The sequence below is a fragment of the Aphelocoma coerulescens genome, chromosome 1A (genome assembly GCF_041296385.1).
Source record: "Aphelocoma coerulescens isolate FSJ_1873_10779 chromosome 1A, UR_Acoe_1.0, whole genome shotgun sequence".
NCBI lineage: Eukaryota > Metazoa > Chordata > Aves > Passeriformes > Corvidae > Aphelocoma > Aphelocoma coerulescens.
Genome location: NC_091014.1, coordinates 16,072,179 through 16,092,041, shown reverse-complemented (window position 1 = coordinate 16,092,041; position 19,863 = coordinate 16,072,179). Strand labels below are relative to the sequence as shown.

General features: G+C 38.4%; 1 protein-coding gene across 6 annotated transcripts in view; it reads right to left on the bottom strand.

Moving 5' to 3' along the window:
* Positions 1 to 2,127: 2,127 nt before the first annotated feature.
* Positions 2,128 to 19,863, bottom strand: part of KIF21A (kinesin family member 21A) — an 88,702-nt gene continuing 70,966 nt past the window's right edge. For 2 of the 6 annotated variants that reach the window (XM_068995127.1, XM_068995135.1), the window contains 8 exons: positions 19,661 to 19,789; positions 15,922 to 16,058; positions 13,343 to 13,523; positions 12,831 to 12,995; positions 12,024 to 12,141; positions 9,010 to 9,180; positions 5,977 to 6,176; positions 2,128 to 3,376 (listed from right to left, as the gene is read on the bottom strand). In XM_068995127.1, the coding sequence (XP_068851228.1) occupies positions 3,283 to 3,376; positions 5,977 to 6,176; positions 9,010 to 9,180; positions 12,024 to 12,141; positions 12,831 to 12,995; positions 13,343 to 13,523; positions 15,922 to 16,058; positions 19,661 to 19,789 (1,195 nt within the window). In that variant the 3' untranslated portion in view covers positions 2,128 to 3,282. Of the gene's footprint in view, positions 3,377 to 5,976; positions 6,177 to 9,009; positions 9,181 to 12,023; positions 12,142 to 12,830; positions 12,996 to 13,342; positions 13,524 to 15,921; positions 16,059 to 18,072; positions 18,112 to 19,660; positions 19,790 to 19,863 lie in introns of all 6 variants that reach the window. The other 4 variants (XM_068995144.1, XM_068995171.1, XM_068995163.1 and 1 more) reach the window with 3 other exon arrangements.

Genomic DNA, 19,863 nt, shown 5'->3' with positions numbered 1-19,863 from the left:
TGAAAAATTAGATTAAAATTAAGGCATAAGGAAGGAATTAAAGTATTACCACACAGTTTTTAATTTAATAGTATTAGTCTTTATATTTTGGGTTCATCCATACATTTCAAAAGCATTTGCTGCAGAGGTTCCCTCCTCCAGCAACACAATAATATGTATTCTCCCTTTATTATGCTCTGGACCAAATTAACCTCTGGTATGCTGGGGTAAAAATCACAGAAAAAGAAACTAAGAAAGCAGTAGGTAACTTTCAGGAGCTGAATGATCCCACTGATTCCCTTTTGCCCGTGCTGCTGCCCAAGTGCTGAATACATTGTAGAACTGGGGCATATTTCTAAACAAGCCAGGTCAGCTGTCCTCCCACAGTCACCTCCGGGTGGAGTCAGTGCCATGCCTGTTCTCTCCTTTTTCATGGAAAACCATCTATTACCTCTTCTAACAGCTCTTCTATCGTTATCACATTTATATTTTGCTTTTGAAGCCTAAGACAAAATACAAATGTGGCGCATTTACCTGCAAGCGCAACAGCCAAGAAACACAAGCTCCTCATCTTTGCCATGCTTGAAGGAGGACTTCTACAGTCACCCTGAAGCCTTTTATACAAGGCAGGGGCACAGTAAGCACTTGTTCTGATACACAATCAGAAGCATTGCAAATATTTTCTCAACATTCATATCTTTGATGAGATTAATTATAACACATGACCTTGTATGTGTCTAAGCAGATGAGATACAGTTATTTATTTTTCCACACACCGGGTTCAACTTCTGAATTTCAACTGTGAGAGGAAAATATGATTTTCCCGTGACTTCTTAGAAAATTAATTTTTCAGAGACCACCTTTTTTTTTGACACAAACATGTTCAGACAATGGGAGTCCACTGATTACCCTTTTTCTGATTTCATGTTATCTTTTGTCACACATGTGGGTTTACAGCCAGACGAAGTTTGGAGAAAATCAAACAGTCAAAGAATTCTCCATTAAAACAAGACACTGATACCATGACCTTTACAAAATGACATTTTTCTTCCAATTACTTGATGGCAAGAACTTTCAGAGCAAAGCTGTGAAAGCTCTGTTCTGTGGTAAGGCCTGGTTTAGGTGGAATATCTTCCTGCAAGAAAATAAAATTTAAAAATAAATCTTTTAATGAATACATGAAGTTATACTGGTGCCTATCAGGAGATAGTTGTGCCAAACAAAATATCTGCACTGCCAAGCATCACTGGAGAGGAACATCTGCGGCTCAGACCATGGCCACACAGCCCCTACCATGGGGTCTGTCAGAGCCGAGCAGCTGGACAGAGGGAGGCTTTTCCCAGCTCTGCAAGGACTTTTGTCCTGCAATTGCAGAACACAATGTTCATATGAATCTTACACACACAGCCATGAGTGTTCAGCCCCAAAACCAGGCGTCACCAAGCTCTTGGCATCATTTGTGTAGCTTGGCACAATGGGTGCCTACTGGGCCAAGGGGAACAGAGACCCTCCACCAGGCACAAAAAGCCTCTTGTGAGTCTTGCATGTAAATCCACTCTCCACTGGGAATTTGCTCAAAGTTGATATAGACCCAAATTATTTTGTGTGTACAGCCTTTGAGTAGCCAAAAAGTATGACAGACAAACACCAAGTGGTAGTGCTGCTGCTTATTTTAACTAATTTATACATTGTTTCTTAACAATATATATCATTCATCACTCATTTCTAAAAAAAACTCAGAATACATGGGTAGTAGCCTCAAATTGCAAGCAGTATTTTCATCTCCTTTCAAGCTGAGCAGAGAAGGAAGTAATTCCTCCAAGATCAGTAAGAGGCATCAGAACTTTTCTTTGACAGCCCACTTGTAATAAGGTAAGAAGTGTCATCTCATAGGAACAGGAGCCACCTGCTTCATTTTATGTCTCTACTGTACTTAGTGTGAAGGAATCTCCCTAGGGTTCCTAAGTACTATAAAAACACAAATAATGGCCAAGGAGAACACAGACATGGGATACCAGAACAACATATGGGCTATAGTACTCAGCAAGCTACCCTATTGCACTGTGTAGGTGGGGTTTATAGTCAAGACATTTGCAAGGGAAGTGAATTTTTTTATTAGGAAGTACGATGAACAAGGCAAAAAAGCAGTTCACATTCACATCTTTATTTGTTACCTACACGAGCTATAATTTACAGACTGATATTTTCTGAAAAATAAAAACAAAACAACCAAAAAACCTCAATATCCAAACACTGTATCTGAATCTACATAAAACTTTAAAATTTGCAGAATTTACAAATTAATATTCAGAGCAGCTGGGTAAATTATACATCCTCCCTCAATATCCAGGTTCCAAGAGCTTTAAAAGTCATACAGGCACAAGATAAGATATTTCCTTTGTACAACCATCTATTTACATAGCTTTTCCCAATGTATGTGGTTCAGTTCTCAAAGTAACTGCCAAGGTTTTCTAAACAGTGTATTTAAAATACATTTAGCAGCATATAAAATTAGATAAAAAGGAAAGACAATTTGCTTTAAAAAAAGAAAATGTGAGATGATAGAAACAAATCCATAAGAAAAATAGATTAAGATATATTTATCATGACATTAAGAACACCTAGTCATTGCAGAACATAGGCAAAACACAAATAAAACATAGCCATTTGTGGGCATTTGAGTTCTAGTCCTGAGCACAGAGTATACACAGCTGCACAACTTTGGTCAACACAGATTATATGCTATCACCACACAAATCATATGGCATTTGCTGTTATCAGGATACAGCCATGTCAGGTAGATGTATCGTTAACAGCTTCTTCCCACCTATTATTCACTCCACTTTCCCAACAACAGTGTAAGTGACCTTTAAAATCTTCAAACTGCCTCTCATAATCAAAGGCTTATTCTTGGGACACATTCCTTCCCCTGCTACCCTAAAATGCAAAACAGCTGATCATACTTGTGAGTGAAATACAGCAGAGCACTTTTGTTATATATTTCAGGTTATAATTTTGAGATGGATATTAGAGAAGACTGAATTCCAGTTAATTTAAACTGCAAGTATTACATATGCACACAAATTCAGCCATAATATATAGATACACATGTGACCGTTGAGACATAAGCATGTTACCAAGAGGTTATTAAATACAGTACATATTTTAAGGACAGCAGGTCTAGTGGAAGAGTTCACACATTGTCAGTCCATTCCAGTCATCAGTGTTTATCTAATAAACATGCAGCAAACTGCATAGAGTGCACCTCAAACTGATCAATATATTCCTTTTTCTCCCGTAATTTCAGTTACTGGCAAGATCTTCACTTGCATCTCCTGGATCTGAGATCTGTCCATCTATTATATTTCGAGCTTTCCAGATCCTCACAGTGCGATCACTGAAAACCAAAACAAAGCAGTATTAGAGTGCTGTAATTACACTGGGGAAGGAGAGAGGGCAAAGGGGGGGCAGTGGAACCTTCCTTAAAAGCTTGAGTGTCTTATTCAGAAAGGTGTTGTTGGCAAAATAACAATTCTTTAATGGACATGCAAGGGTTATTCCACCTCCAGGAGATTTTGTAATCTGACGTGTACAACATTGAAGATCCCTAACCTTATCACAGCACTGGCTATAGCCTTTAACCATCTAAGAATGTATAAAAACTTTGTGCCTAAGGAAAGTAAAATCCTACTGTAGGAACCCAGAGTGCCAAGAATATTTCTCTGCCTGTTTTGAAGGGTTTTTACCCCCCTGAACAAAAAACTGTTTTAACCTCCAACCTTGGAAAAAACTGCCTATGATCAGACAAGAACTAGAAAATACAGGGGTGTGAATTAGGTGATAGACTGCTGTGTACGATTGTCACAGGGTGAAAAATTTAGAGGTGTTGGGCTTCTCTTTGTAGTAAATAGATAAGAGCAAAAAATATCAAAATGGAGGATTGTTGTTGTTCTCCAAACCTTCTTCTACTCCATATTCTGCAGTAAAAGTAATTTGGGATGATTGGACAAAAAATTCCGCAGTTCCTGGCCGTGTTACTGGATAATTGGTAGGAAAGCGAAAATAATATACGTTTTTAGTAACCATTGGTTAAATGATCTTTAAAAGGCCATGTAAATCTTGATAATTGGACACTTTTCTCCTTCATTCTCTGCTCTGTGTTATGTCTGGGTCATGCTAGTGACTCTGTTTCTCTGATAAGACTTAATAAACAACTATCTAGCAGCAGTGAAACTCCAGGAAAGTCTCTGTTTTCTCGAACTCCTTGCAAGGACTTTTAAAACTCCCTCTCCCATCGGGAGAGATTTGATTTATGGCACAGTTCAGTGTCATCCTACTCCCCTATTACCTAATTCTCTAAAATGGTAATAGGTTTAAGTAGATTGACATCAGAGGAGAGCTTCCACCATGTCACTATTTGCAACTGAGCAGACCATGGGCAGAATTAGGGACAGACTCAATAGGACAGGACTACTTCCTGTCATTTAAAAAGTGTGAAATATTATAACAGCTTAAATCAAACCCCAAACACAGTCAATTTGCACAAGAGGTGTCAGTCTATTATAAGTAAAAAAACCACAGAACCACAGGACAATATGAAGACCTAACTCTCCAACAAAAAATACCCAACAAACCCAAACCCCTTTGCAAGGTGCTAGACAGCATATACCAGTCTGCTGGTGCTTAGAAGCCCAGACTGTAATTCTGTACTTTCAGAAAAAAATCACTGTTTACACTATTTTAAAGTATGTGTAAATAAAATATCACATAGAATGTGTTACAAAACTCTATTATCATTTAGAAGTAAAATAAAGAGTTAGTCTTGTTAAATAGTAATTTATTCCATGGAAGGGAAGTTATGAATTTCTCATAAACATTAACTTGAGTGATAAGCTACATTGATTCATATATTTCTCACAACCCCCTGAAAAGAAACCAGCAGGCAGAGCAGACTTTGTGACAGTTAAAAGTGCTTTCTGACTTGTGCCTTCATTTCACTGCAAATTGTTAGGAACACTCTAAATTTTTTAGATCTTAACCCACTGCTAGAAATGCCAAAAGGCTGTAATTTTTTTTTAATGACAAAGCAAAGAATGAATTTCAGACGCATGTATGTTCTAAATGGATTAATAATCTTTAGGCAGAGACATAAGCTTTGACATGTCTACCCCTATCTATTTCTGCTTAAACATAAAACCTGACCACCAAATATGAAAACTTGGCAACTTTGAAATCCTGCTATGATTCAGAAAGACCTGCTTTTAATTCAGAAGGCCAGAAGCTTCCACAATTGGCACTGGAATGTAACACATCAGCTTTCACAGCTTCCATGCTCAGAATACACCACAAAGAGGCTCTGTTGCCATCTCCTGCAGGTTCTCTGTAACAAGGTATTTTTCCTGGTCAATTCCCCTGAGGTTTCAGGTCCTCAATTTGCTCACTTTTACCGAGGAAACAAATATTCAAATCAAGGTGTTTACAGGACAGTAGGATAGCTTGCAGAGCTTCTACTGTATGCCAGCACTTAAACAGACCAACAGCCACATGCCATGGCTTTTAGGAGAATTTCCACAGGTCAGGAATGAGTCCTACCAGGAAATAGTCCAACTGTAGAGACAACCTTATAAAGTTCTCAAGTATTGCCAAAATCTCCCTGCCATCCTGTAGATCAGTGGTCTCCAAACTTTTTTTAATCGTGCACCCCTACTAATAAAATTTTTTTAAGCCCACACTGCTATGTATGTTTATTAATTATATACACATGGCACTGAATTCTAATAATTTATTCCAGCCCACCACTGGGTAATGTTGTGCATCCCCTGGGGTGCAAGCAGCCCACTTTGGACATAGCTGTGATAGATCATTAGCACTGAGGAGTACGGATTGGACCAAGTCTCTGGATCCTTTCTATGAAATGACACATGTCCTAAATGCATATGCATGGACAGAATTCTAGCAGAGGACACAGAAGACAAAGATTCATAGAGAAGAACTCACTCTGCTGCTGTGAAAATCTGGCTGGAGTTGGTGCAGATGGCATTTATAGGGCTGTCATGTCCCTTCATCTCCCCAATGGGTGCGAAGGTATCCACATTCCAGAGCTTGAGGGTGCCTCCCCGGCAGCCGCTGAGCAGAACCGGCGCACTGGGCACTAGGCCAAGAGCACAAACCCAGTCCTTATGAGCATTAGGAACTTGCTGAAAGAGAGAAGGCAGGCAAGTCTCACAGGGCTGCAAAAAATTCCAGAAGAACAAGCACAGAAGGGGAAAAATCCCAAGTTGTAAGCCTGGTTCCTGTCCTGCCCCAGTTTTGTTACATGGCTCCGGGTGGCTTCTCCACCTTTAGAGCAAGGAGAGTGCTAACTTCCAAGAGGCTTTTTCTATACCATGAGGTTGTTTCTTTTTGTGAAATAGCACTGCAAAACAAGAAGTAAATCTAATATGCACAACTGACCTAATGTGGAACAGAAATCACTTCAGGATAATGCTAAGTCTGCATGTTTTCAAATGCGTATTTGAATGCATTTTTGAACATATGGTCTCTGTATATGTTTCAAGTCTGTCTTTAAAATTGCTATAAAACACATAAAAAGAAAACCCAAAATACTGTTCAAAAATACACCAGGAAGACAGAAATTGTTTCTATATTTGCCTTCTTTCTTTCTTCTTTTCCCACTACACATTATAAATTGATTTTGTGATGCTGCACTTCACAAAAATACATTAATTCTTTATTGAGGAAAGGCACTAGCATTTTACTTCTAATTCAGAAAGCAAAATGCTGCACAGACCAGCTGAGAACAACATCCTTTTGGTAGCAACAAATATATATATAGGGGGAAATAATAGCCCAAGTTTTGCTGTCTTTTGCGGGGACCAAAAGTGGCTTTTCTCCAGTTTGGTTTGGTAAGAACTGCTTTGCTTTGCTGCATTGCTCATAATGGAGCATATTGAGCTTTCTAGGATCATCCTGGTGTTTCATCTATAGTATACACAGCTACCACAGCACTGGCAGTTTGGTTTTGCCACGCTTCATGAAACTGGGGCAGGGGGTGGTTGTGGTTCTTATAAATCCCAATTTTGTCACAGCAGGGTTTTGTGACTTGCAATGTTTAACACCAAGTAAAGCAAATGATCTCCAAATCCTTTGAATACCATGCTTGTTAAGTGATTTTCATCAATTATAGAGGATCAGACCTGTTCAATATGAGTATGCCAAACCAGGACCACTGATGCAACATTAGCATTTATACTGTAAAGCAACTCAGCTGTGTTTCAGGTTTTGGTTGCTGGGTACATTAAGAAGAGCAGCTATTCAATCTGCGACCTTGGAGATTTTGAAAACTCAGCTCAGCAAGGCCTTGAGAAACCAGAGCTAACTACAAATCTGGCCTTGCTTGGACCAGCAGGTCAACTTCACATGGTGTGACCTCCAGTGCGCCCCTCCACACTGAATTATCACATGATTAGCAAAGTAACAGCACTTCTCATTCCCTAAAAAAGACAATGAATAAAAATTATTTATATTCTGTCAAACGCTTCAGTCTCACCTCCTTGAAAAACATAAAGCATTTTATAGAAATAGAAATAAAAACAAAGAAGAAAGTGTGACATTACTTTTATCAATTTCTACTTTTAAAGCCAAGAAACAAACAGGGGAATGCAAACTAGAGAAATTATGAAATGCACATATACCAAAAGAAAAACAAGAAAAGTGATATAACTAGTCCAATTTACATACTTCTTCACCCTGGTCCTGTATTCTTTCTGATGTTAAATTAATTGCAATAGCAAAAATGCATATTGCATAATATTTTAATGAGCCTAAAATATAAGAGTGGAGACACTTCTTGCAACTTTCATGAAGTCATTCTGAGAATACAAAATTTTTCCAGTTCCTGTGGTTTCGGTACAAGCTGCTTAGTACATTTTTCTGGGCAGACAGATGTGAGGGCAGATGTCCCAATACGGCCAAGTGAAGATTTTCCGTAAGAAGCTAAATTCATGAATCCTTATTTTAACTGTGAAGTCTTCATAGTATTCTGAAAAGGAACTGACACCCTGAATGATTGATTCTGAAAGAAGGTCAAGCAAGTTTATATATTTATGGAATACTAAGTATGCCCATATAGAAATTTTCTTTTTAATGTAGCCAGTCCATTATTTTCTCATGTCCCAATACTTTTAAATTCTATTTGTTTCCTTGCCATCAGTCTGCATATTAAATGCATGGTCCTCATTTCCCCCAAAATTATTGCAAAAACAGCACTCTCTTCTAGTATTTGTTTTTCTGCTTTCCAGTTCTCGCTCAGTCTCAAGTTAATTAATCACACCAATACCTCAAGAACCTCTCATAAAACTTAAAAAAACAGATCACCTTATTGCAGGTAGACAAAAATCAAAGTTCTTCATACCAAACAAATTGAAATTCCCTGGATTCTAAGTCCTTTTACACCTGCTCCCCTTTTTTTCCTTTTTACATAAGAAAAACATACAGCAAATGTGTTCTGACAGCAAGCATTATTATGAGTGTGTTGTATGCATTATGTAACACATGCATTGTATAAGGAGATGAATCTAAGGACTAAGACTGGGTGGGGTACCATAGGCTGTAAAAGCTCTTCACAAGAAAATATTCTGTAGCCTGATCTAAAGTATTGTTTCTCACTAATGAGTTCCCAATCCAAAATTTACTAACTTGTCAAAGACAGGTATCCAATGACTCCAGTCACAGATGAGGCAAGTGCTGCTTTTGATCTGAAGCAGAAAAACAAATCCCACGTACTCAGAGCTAAAATAGGATAACTGCTTCATCAGAATTTCCTGATGCTACACGCACAGAAGAGAAAAGCATCTGCATGTAAAGATCAAGTGCATTACTGATTTCTTTCTTAGTCAGTGCTCTATGCCTTCCCTATTAAAAGCACCAGTGTCTATATGAATAGTCACTGTATGAGCCTGAGCATTTACACAGCCTGAAAACAGTTCTACAGCATGCCTGTCACAGCAGCTGCATGATTTTTTTCATTACCTGAAGAAGGTCTTTTTGAGACAAATCCCATTTCTTAATTCCATTATCTCTGGATCCACTAAAAAGGTTATCGCCCATAATAGCAAGTGCTTCAATGCCATCATAATGAGGAGGTTCAAAATTGTGTGTAGGACTTACACTTCCAAGAGCCCCTTCAGTCACATCAAACATCTAAAATAAATAATAAAATATGTTATGTGAAATTTTCTGTCATCTAACCTGCTTCAAAGTCACGCAGCAAATAACTTTAGGGAAAAAACTTGGGAAGTCTTATTACAAGCCACTGTATCATGATGTATATCTGACAGAATTTATCTACCAGAACCACACCTTTCTCGTCTTCCACCTCTTGCCTGAAATGCAAATACTCCACTGACTTCAGAGAAGACTGCTCTGGGAAGAAGTACTACTACTACTTGAATATCATATACAGTAGCTTGAGAGGAAGGGCCCATATGCACCCTGTGTGGTGGGCTAGAAAAACGAAGTTCATGAGTGAGTTTGGGAAACATAACTCACAGTGGGAGAATTGCACAGGTAAGTAGCTTCAGAAAGAGGCATTAATATATTTTTTCTGAACAAGTTGTTTTGGTAAGGGTTACATACTATTACACACCGATGCTTTTCATAGACACACCTCTCTCCTTGCCTGTCCTCCAAGAATGGGGTGTTAAAACAGACTCTTTAAGTGAGGTTGTTTTAACAATTTAAGGCATAATCAATCCCATCAGGTCTTTGTTCCCAGAGCTGCAGTGTAAGCAATCCTGTTTCATTTCACATTGCAGGGAGCCAGAACTCAGCCAGTGAGACTGAGCTGAAAAGGAACAGATGAGCCATAACTTTTTAAACCACCAGCTCTGTGTCACAGGCAAATGTCAAACTTCATCCTCTATTATTTGCTCTTTATTGGCCTTTTAGAATGAATAAGCATGACAGTAGAAAAGGGAGAGCTTGAGAGTGTAAAATAATACTTTGTGAGCTAAAGGTATTTTAAAAGTTACCACATTCAATTACATGTATCAGTTCCAATTGTAACCAAAAAAATTTCAATGATAAACCAGAAAAATCAGGTACTTAGAGATGCCTAACATTACTGACTCAGTAGACAAGACAGTAGCTTCCTGTGACAGTATCTATCACCAGACCTAGCAGCCCAGCAGACCTACCCATGCAGAGAACCACAGATTGTTAAGGGGCTAAAATGGACCTTAAAGATCATCTAGTCCCAACCCCTCTTCGGTAGTAGGGACACCTCCCACTATACCAGACTGCTCAAGGCCTCATTCAGCCTGGCTGAATTGGGGCATCCACAACCTCATTGGGCAACCTGTTTCAGTGTCTCATCACCTTCACAGTGAAAAATTTCATCCTAATATCATAACCTAAATGTCCCCTTTTTCAATCTGTACTCATTGCACCTTGCTCTATCACTACAGTTCCTGATGAAGTGTCCCTCTCCGGCTTCCCTGTAAGCCCCATTCTGATAGTGGAAGGTTATGAGGTCTCCACACAACCTTCTCTTCTCCAGGCTGAACAGAAGCATCAAGAATTCATAGACAGCTGCACTGACTATGCACATACAGATCTTTTATACTATCCAAAGTGGCTCGACAATTCTGGAGGCATTCACTTTGCAGAATACACATTACTCTGCAGCACACAGACATGGCTGAAATATCCCTGGACATTCTAGTGGTGTAAGTCAAGAGGCAGGCAGACTTAGGAGGATTTATGCAGCCTGGCCACAGAAAAGGAACACACAAGAAGGACAGATAAACTTCTCTGACTGTTGACAGCTTTGTTTTCCAAAAGCCCTCCCACCTCCTTGCTTGTCACATGAGTTCACAGCATGACAAACCTGCATTATTATGATGACATCCTGTTGCTCCCACTGAGGTCCTTCACTCACTACCATGCCAGGATGGCAGCTCACAACTAACCCAATATTCTGAACTGTGAAGAAAAGTAATTCTCAAAGTGTCTTCCTTTTGTCTCCCCATTGCCTAAGAATCCCCTGGCCTCTAACCATAGGGACACTGCTGATGGGATTCAAATCCACAGCCCAAACTGTCAAACTGTGCACCAACCTCTCAGGCAGTTTTTTTTGCATCTGGCACAGTGCACAACCAAGCATCCAAGAATTGCAGAATAATATGAAAAAAAAGAAAGCCCAGCTCAGTGAGAAAGCTCACACAGGTTCTGGCTCCTGCTCCACCCCCAACTGTGTTCATACACTTTTTCCAGTGTGTGAGAAGTATAAAAACAGAACAAAGGGTACCCCCTCATAACAAGGGGTTTCTTGCTCATTATCTCTTTGGCCTCATGTATCACACATTCTTTGCAGTGTGAGGGCCAGCTTTATGGATTATCTACAATTCCCAGAGTCTGGTGATTTGGGTGTAGCCCTGAGAAACAGGAGCTTGTGGGTTCAAATAGCCACTGGCTGAGGTAAGCCAAAACAAAAGAGAAAACCAAATAACCCCCTCCTCCCAAAAAACAGATTCCATATCCTTGAGTGCCAAGAAGCAGAAAAGTATACTGGCCACCTTGGCTGAGAAGTGCTGACCTTGCTCTCCCACTTCAGAACTTGGATAACACTTCAAGAAGAGCCTGGGCTAAACCCTAGACTCCCTTATGTGAGGAACACGCAGGGTGTCTCTGCTGAAACAATTAGGTCTGCACTCCAAAACAGAGGCCCTGACTTAAGATAGTTTAAAGAGCTAAATGTTACTTAAAAGTAGATTTCTCCAAGACTTCGTACACCTGACATCCAATTTAATGGGGATTAAGAAAAAGCTTAGCTAGAGACAACCATACATCCATCTTCCTTCATGAAACAAAAAAGCACTGAAGTGGTGTTTATTATGACTGAACATTATTCACGATCCATGACTGGTGAGATAATTTCCATCTTGGCTATCACATTTTGCATGTGGAGATGTAAGTCACTTCTGCTGAAGCCTGCATCCCATGCTGATGTGCCAAGTTAAAATAAGCAAATACTAGTGGTTTACCTTTATATAATGATCCTTTGAACCAGTGACAATAAGATCTTGTCCATTAGAAATTTGATCGACAGTAAGGCACATAACAGGACCCTGGTGACCAGTTAGCTTTCCTGTAGACTGAAATCTTCAAGGATAAGAGAAGAAATGAGGATTTGTTATTTTTTCATATATCCAGTACAGTCCATAGCACAGTTTCTGACAGAATGGATGTTTTTATTTTCCCTATGTCTTCAGTACTCATCCTCTGGTTTACCTATACTCTATTGTTCATATCCATGGATAAATATTAAATCTATGTTAAATACAACAAAACCCTGCTATTTATGCAAAATAAGAATTAAAACATTTAAAAGTAAAGATGAATCAGTCCCCTTGTAAGTATTTTCTGTATTTTGAATGCACTCTTTGGGAGCAGGTTCTATTTGGAAAAGTGTAATTATAGTGCAGCTATCATAATCCCATATTATATTACATTACTTCCACTGGCTTCCATCATCTCATCAACAATTACTAGTCAGGATTCCCAAACTCACCTTACAAGAGTGTGTTTTGTAGTGCCTGTGAAACAAAACCTTGTGTTTTTCCAGTCATTTTTACTGAAATGATTCACCACAACCTTAACACATGAGAAAATCATTGTGTCAGTAACCACCACAGATGGATTAGCTGATCCATAACTTGACAATATTTTGCCCAGGTTATAGACACTACCATAAAGAAGAAACACTTCACTGACTGTTTCATATGCACAACTTTGCTGCCTATGCACATGTAACCACCTAAAGAACATTCTCTTCTGCTGGTGTTCAGTACCTTTTCAGGTCCCACATCCTCACTGAGTTTCCAGCAGCTGCATAGAGGAATGTGCCAGTTGGATTTAGTGCAATTTGATTGATCTGGTTCTCTCCAGCTGGGATAGCAACTGTTCTGTTAGTACTTCCTGAACATGCATCAGCAGGCATAGCTTGGCCTGAAGACCTGAGTACAGAGAAGAAGAAGGGAAAAAAAGGAAAAGATCCAAATGCTACAGTTTGTTTGCCATACTTTGTATATTGTCTAAAAACAAACCTATTTCACTGAGCAAAAAAGGCTATAAGCCAATTACAAATACTGAACATCTGATAAAACTCTATATGCAAATTGTTTTGTGCTCCCATCTATTACTGGTGCCCCATACTGACTTAGCCTGAACATGCAAAGAAAGCTTCCATTCCCAACAGTGTACTTATATTACACTGCACTGCAGTATTAAATTAAATATAATAAAATATATCTGAAACTAAGACTCATTTGAACTCTGGGCATCTGAGGTTCAGCATACTCACGTCAGTGTTCGAATGCACTTTGCAGAATCTCTGATGTCCCACACTTTGATATAGGATGTTGAGACTGTGAAGACCAGGCTAGTGTAGTTACAGTATTTAATAGAAACAACATTATTTGGATGACCCCCTAAAGACATAATCTCTTGTCCGGTTACCAGATTCCAGACTTTACAGGTACGATCTAAATAAAGACAAACAAAAAGGGGGGAAATATTAACAATAACAATAAAAAAAAAATCCCAGAAAAATCTCATGTTTTTCCTAAACTCAGTTATTAAAAAAAAAAAAAAAGTACATGCATTCAATTGCACTCATACATTTTCCTCCATTTCTGTAGACACCACAGAAAAACAGCTAAATTAAGTAGGTCTTAAAAAATACACATAGGCATCTATCTATCATCACCAAAACTAAGCAAGGGTTATCATTAAATGTGCATTTGAGATCTGCATACTAGCTCCCAAAGCATTTTAAAAGGATAAAAATCTCAAGGGAAGTGAAAATACAGACAATTTAGAGGCTGTAAAGTGTGGATGATGATAAGAATCCAATTTTTAATTTAAAACTTCATTATCCAAAACATAGTTCAGAACGAGTTTTGAGGCTTAGTATGGCCAAGTTCCGACTACCACAACAAAACTACAAAGGTGAGAAGTGATCCAAACTCTTCAGTGTATTGGGGGCCTCTGAAAACCCCAGCATAGCGTGCTTTAGTCACTGGTTTGATTCTGTAGCAAAGGAATTTAAATACTGCAACCTTTTATGTGTTAAAATCCCAAATGCATAGAAGTTTTCAAGAAATCTGCAACACTATTGGGCAAGAACAGGAAACTCTCCTTGCTGCACCATGTCTGTATCACTCCATGTATTTTAGGCATATATTTATACTGAAATAAGTACTGGAAGGATGAAGAGAAAGCTTCATGTATAGACCCTAGTTACGATAGCATAAAGGTAAGTACACCAAGACCTGTCTGCCACTTTAAAATACCAACTAACAAGGTAAAAGATCTGCAATAAACATGAGAACTTACTGACGTTTCTGAATTTAGCTGCAAGTATTATCTGATGTCAGTGAGCTGAGACTTTCTGCTTCAGCAACCATTTCCAAAAGATTTAACCTTATTTAATTTAACAACTTCTCTTGAGTAGAACTGTAAACTCCCCTCCAAAAATATATACAAGAAAGATTCTCCCATAAGTTTGGGAAGCTAGGATATGACTTGAAAAAAGTAAATATTTGGAGTATCTGCAAACATCCATCTGTTAAAAAAAATTAAAAATTACCAAAGCAAAACTTTAGAATACAAATCTAGATGTAAAATAAAATTTTTAAAAGTGTCCTTTTTTTCCTCACATAGCCACTAAATTCAAAATTTCAATAGAAATCAACTAAGTAACATTTACAAAATCTAATTCAATGTCCTTTTTTGCCATTGTATACACTTGCACAAATGTTGAAATGTTGGCTTAAAACTTGCAAGATAAAAAGTTTGCCAACTCGCTCAAAGTGTGTGCTTTGGTATTTTTAACAGACAGGTAGTAGAACACCCACAGAAACCACACCTGAATACTAGCAGTGCAAGACTGCCATCTGATGGGGTTATCTACTCTGCTAATACGAGGATAAAAGGGATGTCCTGAAATTTCAAGGTTTATTCATTATGTGAATTAGTGAAAAGGAGAATCTCCCTGTCAACGGGTGTTAACTTCTTCCCAGCCACACTAGTTCATTTTAGCTTTGATACTTTAAAGAAAAAAAAAGAGTCTCCCATAGTTTCAGCTACATAACTAAGAATATAACAAGCCCTTTACCATAAATGCTTTATGTGAAAAGGCCCAGAGAAAAAGCACAACATATAAAATTCACTTTTTGAGCAATATTAAAATGGGTGTTTGTGAAAAGTAACCATTGAGGTCTGGTGGTGTTATCTTCAAGCCAAACCGAGCAATTACAATGGAAATTCCCTACAGACAGGAGGAAAATGTTTTCTTCAAAACACTGCTTCTACCACTTTGAAAAGTTCATAGAGTGACTGCACCATCCAGTAAGTAATTTAGTGACTACTAAAATTCCAGGCCCTCCCACAACAGCCATACAGTTCTTATAACAACAAAGGATAGGCAGCAAGATGCATAGAAGATGTAGAGGACATCCTTAGGTGAAGAAGATAGCTCAAAGAACCAACTATGGCATGAAGGGCATTCAAACTGTGCAGTAGAGCCAGAAATGTGCCGATTCCCACCTCCACCCTTAACCTGAAACTATTACTATGCATTGCATATCATGTGTGTACATGCTACCACGACTGAATATCACTCAACAAATGTTAATGTTACTGCTTTTTGTGGTTTTCCACTACAAATAAACAGCCTATATAAATACTGCAAATACTACACATTGGAGTTAGAAACTTGTAGATAATTACTGTAAATCCTTCTTCAGCTTATGCTGAGAAATGGACCTTTACAATTTTCCTCTGTATTTACAGCACTAAGCACAAATTGAGAATTTCACAACACCCTGAGTTGTCAAAGCAGCCTCTGTAGGCAGCAGAGGTGCACAGAGCTTGCCCAACCTTTAGATCCAGTGAAGAGAAGATCATCAGTTGCATCAACACAAAGCACAGCCTTAGTATGTCCCTCAGCTGTATAGATACACTGAAGGGGGGACGATCGGATGCATTTTGATGCAGGAAATGGGTTAATTATCCCCCTAAAAAAAAAAAAGAATGTGAGTTGGGCATAGTAAAAGACACAGATAAAATTACTTGCACATAGGGAAAAAAAAATTAACCTAGTGTTCTTACATGTGAGGGCAAATAGCTGAATGCCTTTCATAAACTATGCCAGAATTTTTACTATTTAGCCTCAACACTTGTCAGCTCTGGACTATCAGTTAAAGGAAATCACATACAAAAGCAAACAAATGAAAAGACAACAAGATGCTAAATGCTGGGTACATGGCAAAGTCTGCATAATGCTGAAAAAACAGGACACATAAAGCTTATGGATGCCCAAGATCAACCGTAAAACACCTTAGTCTAAACAGCACAATCTGAAAAATTGAGCAAATGTAATGTACACTGCCAATTCCAAACTCAGCATGCATTTCACATCATCTGCATTCTATGGGAAGACACAGAGAACTGCTGTTAACATCTGTGCCTGAAGAAGGCTCCCACTGCAGCCTGTACCCAACAACACACTCATGCACAAACAGCCAAAAGGGAGGATGACTGGAATGCTGACACTCCAGAGGAACCTTCCTGGGCACTTTCAGCTTGTTCTGTGGTGATGCCAAAAGACTTAACTCAGCCTGAAAAAAACCCTTCACAATTCATTACCAACCAAAAATTACTAGCAGTCTAAAATCCCATGCATACAACCACACACACACGGATCCCTTTAATTTCTGGGGAGCGTAGAAAAGCCTCAAGGTAATGCCCAAAACATGCAACACTGCTGTGACCCAGCCAGCTTGCAGTCAAGACTTATTGTCATGCTCTCTTGGGGATCACACACTTAACTGTGAGAAAAAGGAACTAAACCATAGCCCTATCTCACCAAAACAACACAACAAAACAAAACAACAAAGTGTCAGACACCTTAGGAAAATGTAAAGATTTTGTAATATTGTCCAGAAATTTGCTATATAAAGAAAAATGTCCTTCATGATACAAGCTAACTTTGTGATAACTGGTTGGTTTATCTAGTAGATTAAAATTATTATTTTAAACATTTTTACAGCTCAGGACATCTTCACTCATGTAATTCATTACTCCTCAGCAATCCTTCTACAGATTTTACTAGTATTAATAGTGCCCTAAATTGTGTAACGTTATCTTCCTCATTTTGGAAAGGCATTCACCTTTCATCTGCACCATTTTATGTTTTCAAGAAAACAGAACAATTTGTTTTTTAATTAATTTAGATGTCTCTGCTTTTGTCTTCTAGCATCACACTAAACTAACACTGTTTTCTCTGTAGTATTCCCTAGTGGATCATGCTGCCTCTGAACTGAGTTATTCCTCGTGCTGTTCTCACCCACTCACTTCCATGACAAGCCACATAAAATACATGTCCTGGAGCTATTTATCTACCTATGTACAGTGTTCTAAAGTCTACAGACAAAGAATGCTACAACTGCTACAGTGACCAGACAAAGCCACCATCACATTATTAGCAGTTCTTTGACTGCCCTTCTCTTGATAAACTAATTTTTCACTCAGTACTAAAGTCCTAATCCACTGGGACACGAGTGGGGACATTTCTTTCATCTCTTAAGCCACTGTGCGTTCTGCCAGAAGGACATAATAAAAAACTACTCATTTTTATTTACACTAGGATTTTATTTTTAGTGACCAAAGCACATAATGGAAAAAGAAAAATAAAAATAAAGAGAGAAGCAGATAAAACATAAGAAAATGTCTGCTCTTCTTTTTTTTGAAGAAAACAAAGAGAAACAATGTGTCTAAGAAAATGTTTACACCATACTTCAGCTATAATCAAAACACCTGACACGCTCAACAATGATAAAAAAACCACCCTAAAAAAGGAGAGGGGGTGACATGCTTGACCAACATCTCAGATATTTAATGTTCTGGCAAAAGCAAGAGAAACAATGCACAGGTATCAAGAAAAATCATGCAGCAAAATGAAATTTCTTAAGAACTGGAATAACTTTGGTGAGAGGTGCCAAGAAAACAGAAAAGAGAAAGAGAGAGTACCTTTGTACCTCCGACAGAGAGGAATCACTTTCATCAGACCTACAATCAACAGTGGTGGAATTGTGAGGAGAAAGAATATAGGTATCAGCAAAGGAACGCCTCCATATGAGAAGAACAAACAACAGCATGGCCAACTCAGAAAAGCAATGCAAATCCACATACAGTAGGCAGCATTGCTTAAACCCATGATGATATGGGGGGTAGGGGGCAAAGAATAATTATCTTAAAATATCACTCTCGGCAGTAAGTTACAGTAGACTGTTTCAGGTCCAGAAGATGAGTAACAGCAGCTGAGCCATTTCTTATTTCCCCAATATTTTCTTAGAGAAGTAAAGGCAAAAAATTAAAAGGGGAAGATGGATGCACAAGTAAACCTCCATAAGATAGTGCTTGTTGAGAATATCAAAAGAAAAAGAGCAGTCTGAATACCAATGCCTGCTAAGTGTAGAAGAGACATGCAAAATGTTAGTCAGAGATATAAATGTTAACTATTATAGCCCACTCAAATAAAACCAGCAATTTGCAAGCCATCCTAAGTTCAAAATCCTTCACCTCTCATTCTGAAAAATGTTTAAAATTAAAAAACAAGAAAACATACAAGACAGCATTTCCCCAAGACACGATGATTTGCAGTACATCTTAAGATGGCCTTCATTTTCAACTCAAACTTGATTCAGCAGTTTTTATTTTATTCCAAAGTCAGGTCAGAGAAAATGAAAAGGGTTAGGTGGGAGTTAGAAATAAGAAAGGTAAGCTAAGATAAAGAAGTCACAAGCACAGTTACTGAAAGCCTTGCAAGCCACTGCTTGGTATGTGGTGGCTGTAGACCTCTGAAAAAAAACATTTTATTCCAAAAAATAGTGTAAACAGACAACAGCAAATTCTTATCTTGCTAGAGTTAGAAATAAAGGTTTATTTTAAATCTGAGTTGCAGTTCACAAGCACTGCGTTTGTATCAATGCTGAAACCTGCAACAGAGGTTCTAGTCAAGTAAAGTCCACTGCTATTTGGAGTAAGGCTCCTAAACAGATGCCTAGTGTGAGGAAAATCAGTTCTACTTCTTCTAAACAAGATATGAGTACCATCTACTCCTACAGATCACCTCCTAAGATCAGTCTGTTCAATAATTTGGATAATCTCTAAACAACTGTGTTCTAGCCATTTCAATGTCCCATCCTCTGAGGTGCTGTTGTGAGAGTTCTCCAAACAATGCTGGAGCAACTGAATAACTGTCAAAAGCACTATTTCCTAAATTATCACCTAAAATCTATTTTTGAGTGTAAACACATACACAAATACACAAACATCTAAGAATTCTACCATTCTTTTCTATTTTGGGTTTAAAACTACAAATACCAGACATAGCCTAGAAAACAGGAAACAAGGTTCAGCAGGAAATTTCTTTTCTTGAATTTTTACAGTGGTTCCATGGTAGTTTAAAATATTTCCTTTGAAAACTACACAAGAACATGAGAAATATCTCCTCCTGTCTTGCAGAAGGCCAAATTTCTACCAGATACTACACTGAAATCTTGAGCACACTTTGCATTTCCCTGGTTGGGGGCTGAGGCTTCCCTTTGTGACTTACTTATCCTGCTGAACTGATGTGTTTCCCTGAGAAACAGTAAGACGACTAAAAACATTCATTTCATTACGGGGCCGGCTTGGTGGGGAAGTAGGAGGTGACAGACTAGCCTCTGGGGCTCCAGAATCTGAGCTACAAAAAAAAAAGAACATCTTCTTTAACGAGTTACAAATGGTTAGAAAAGTTAAATGCAACATGCCTCAAAT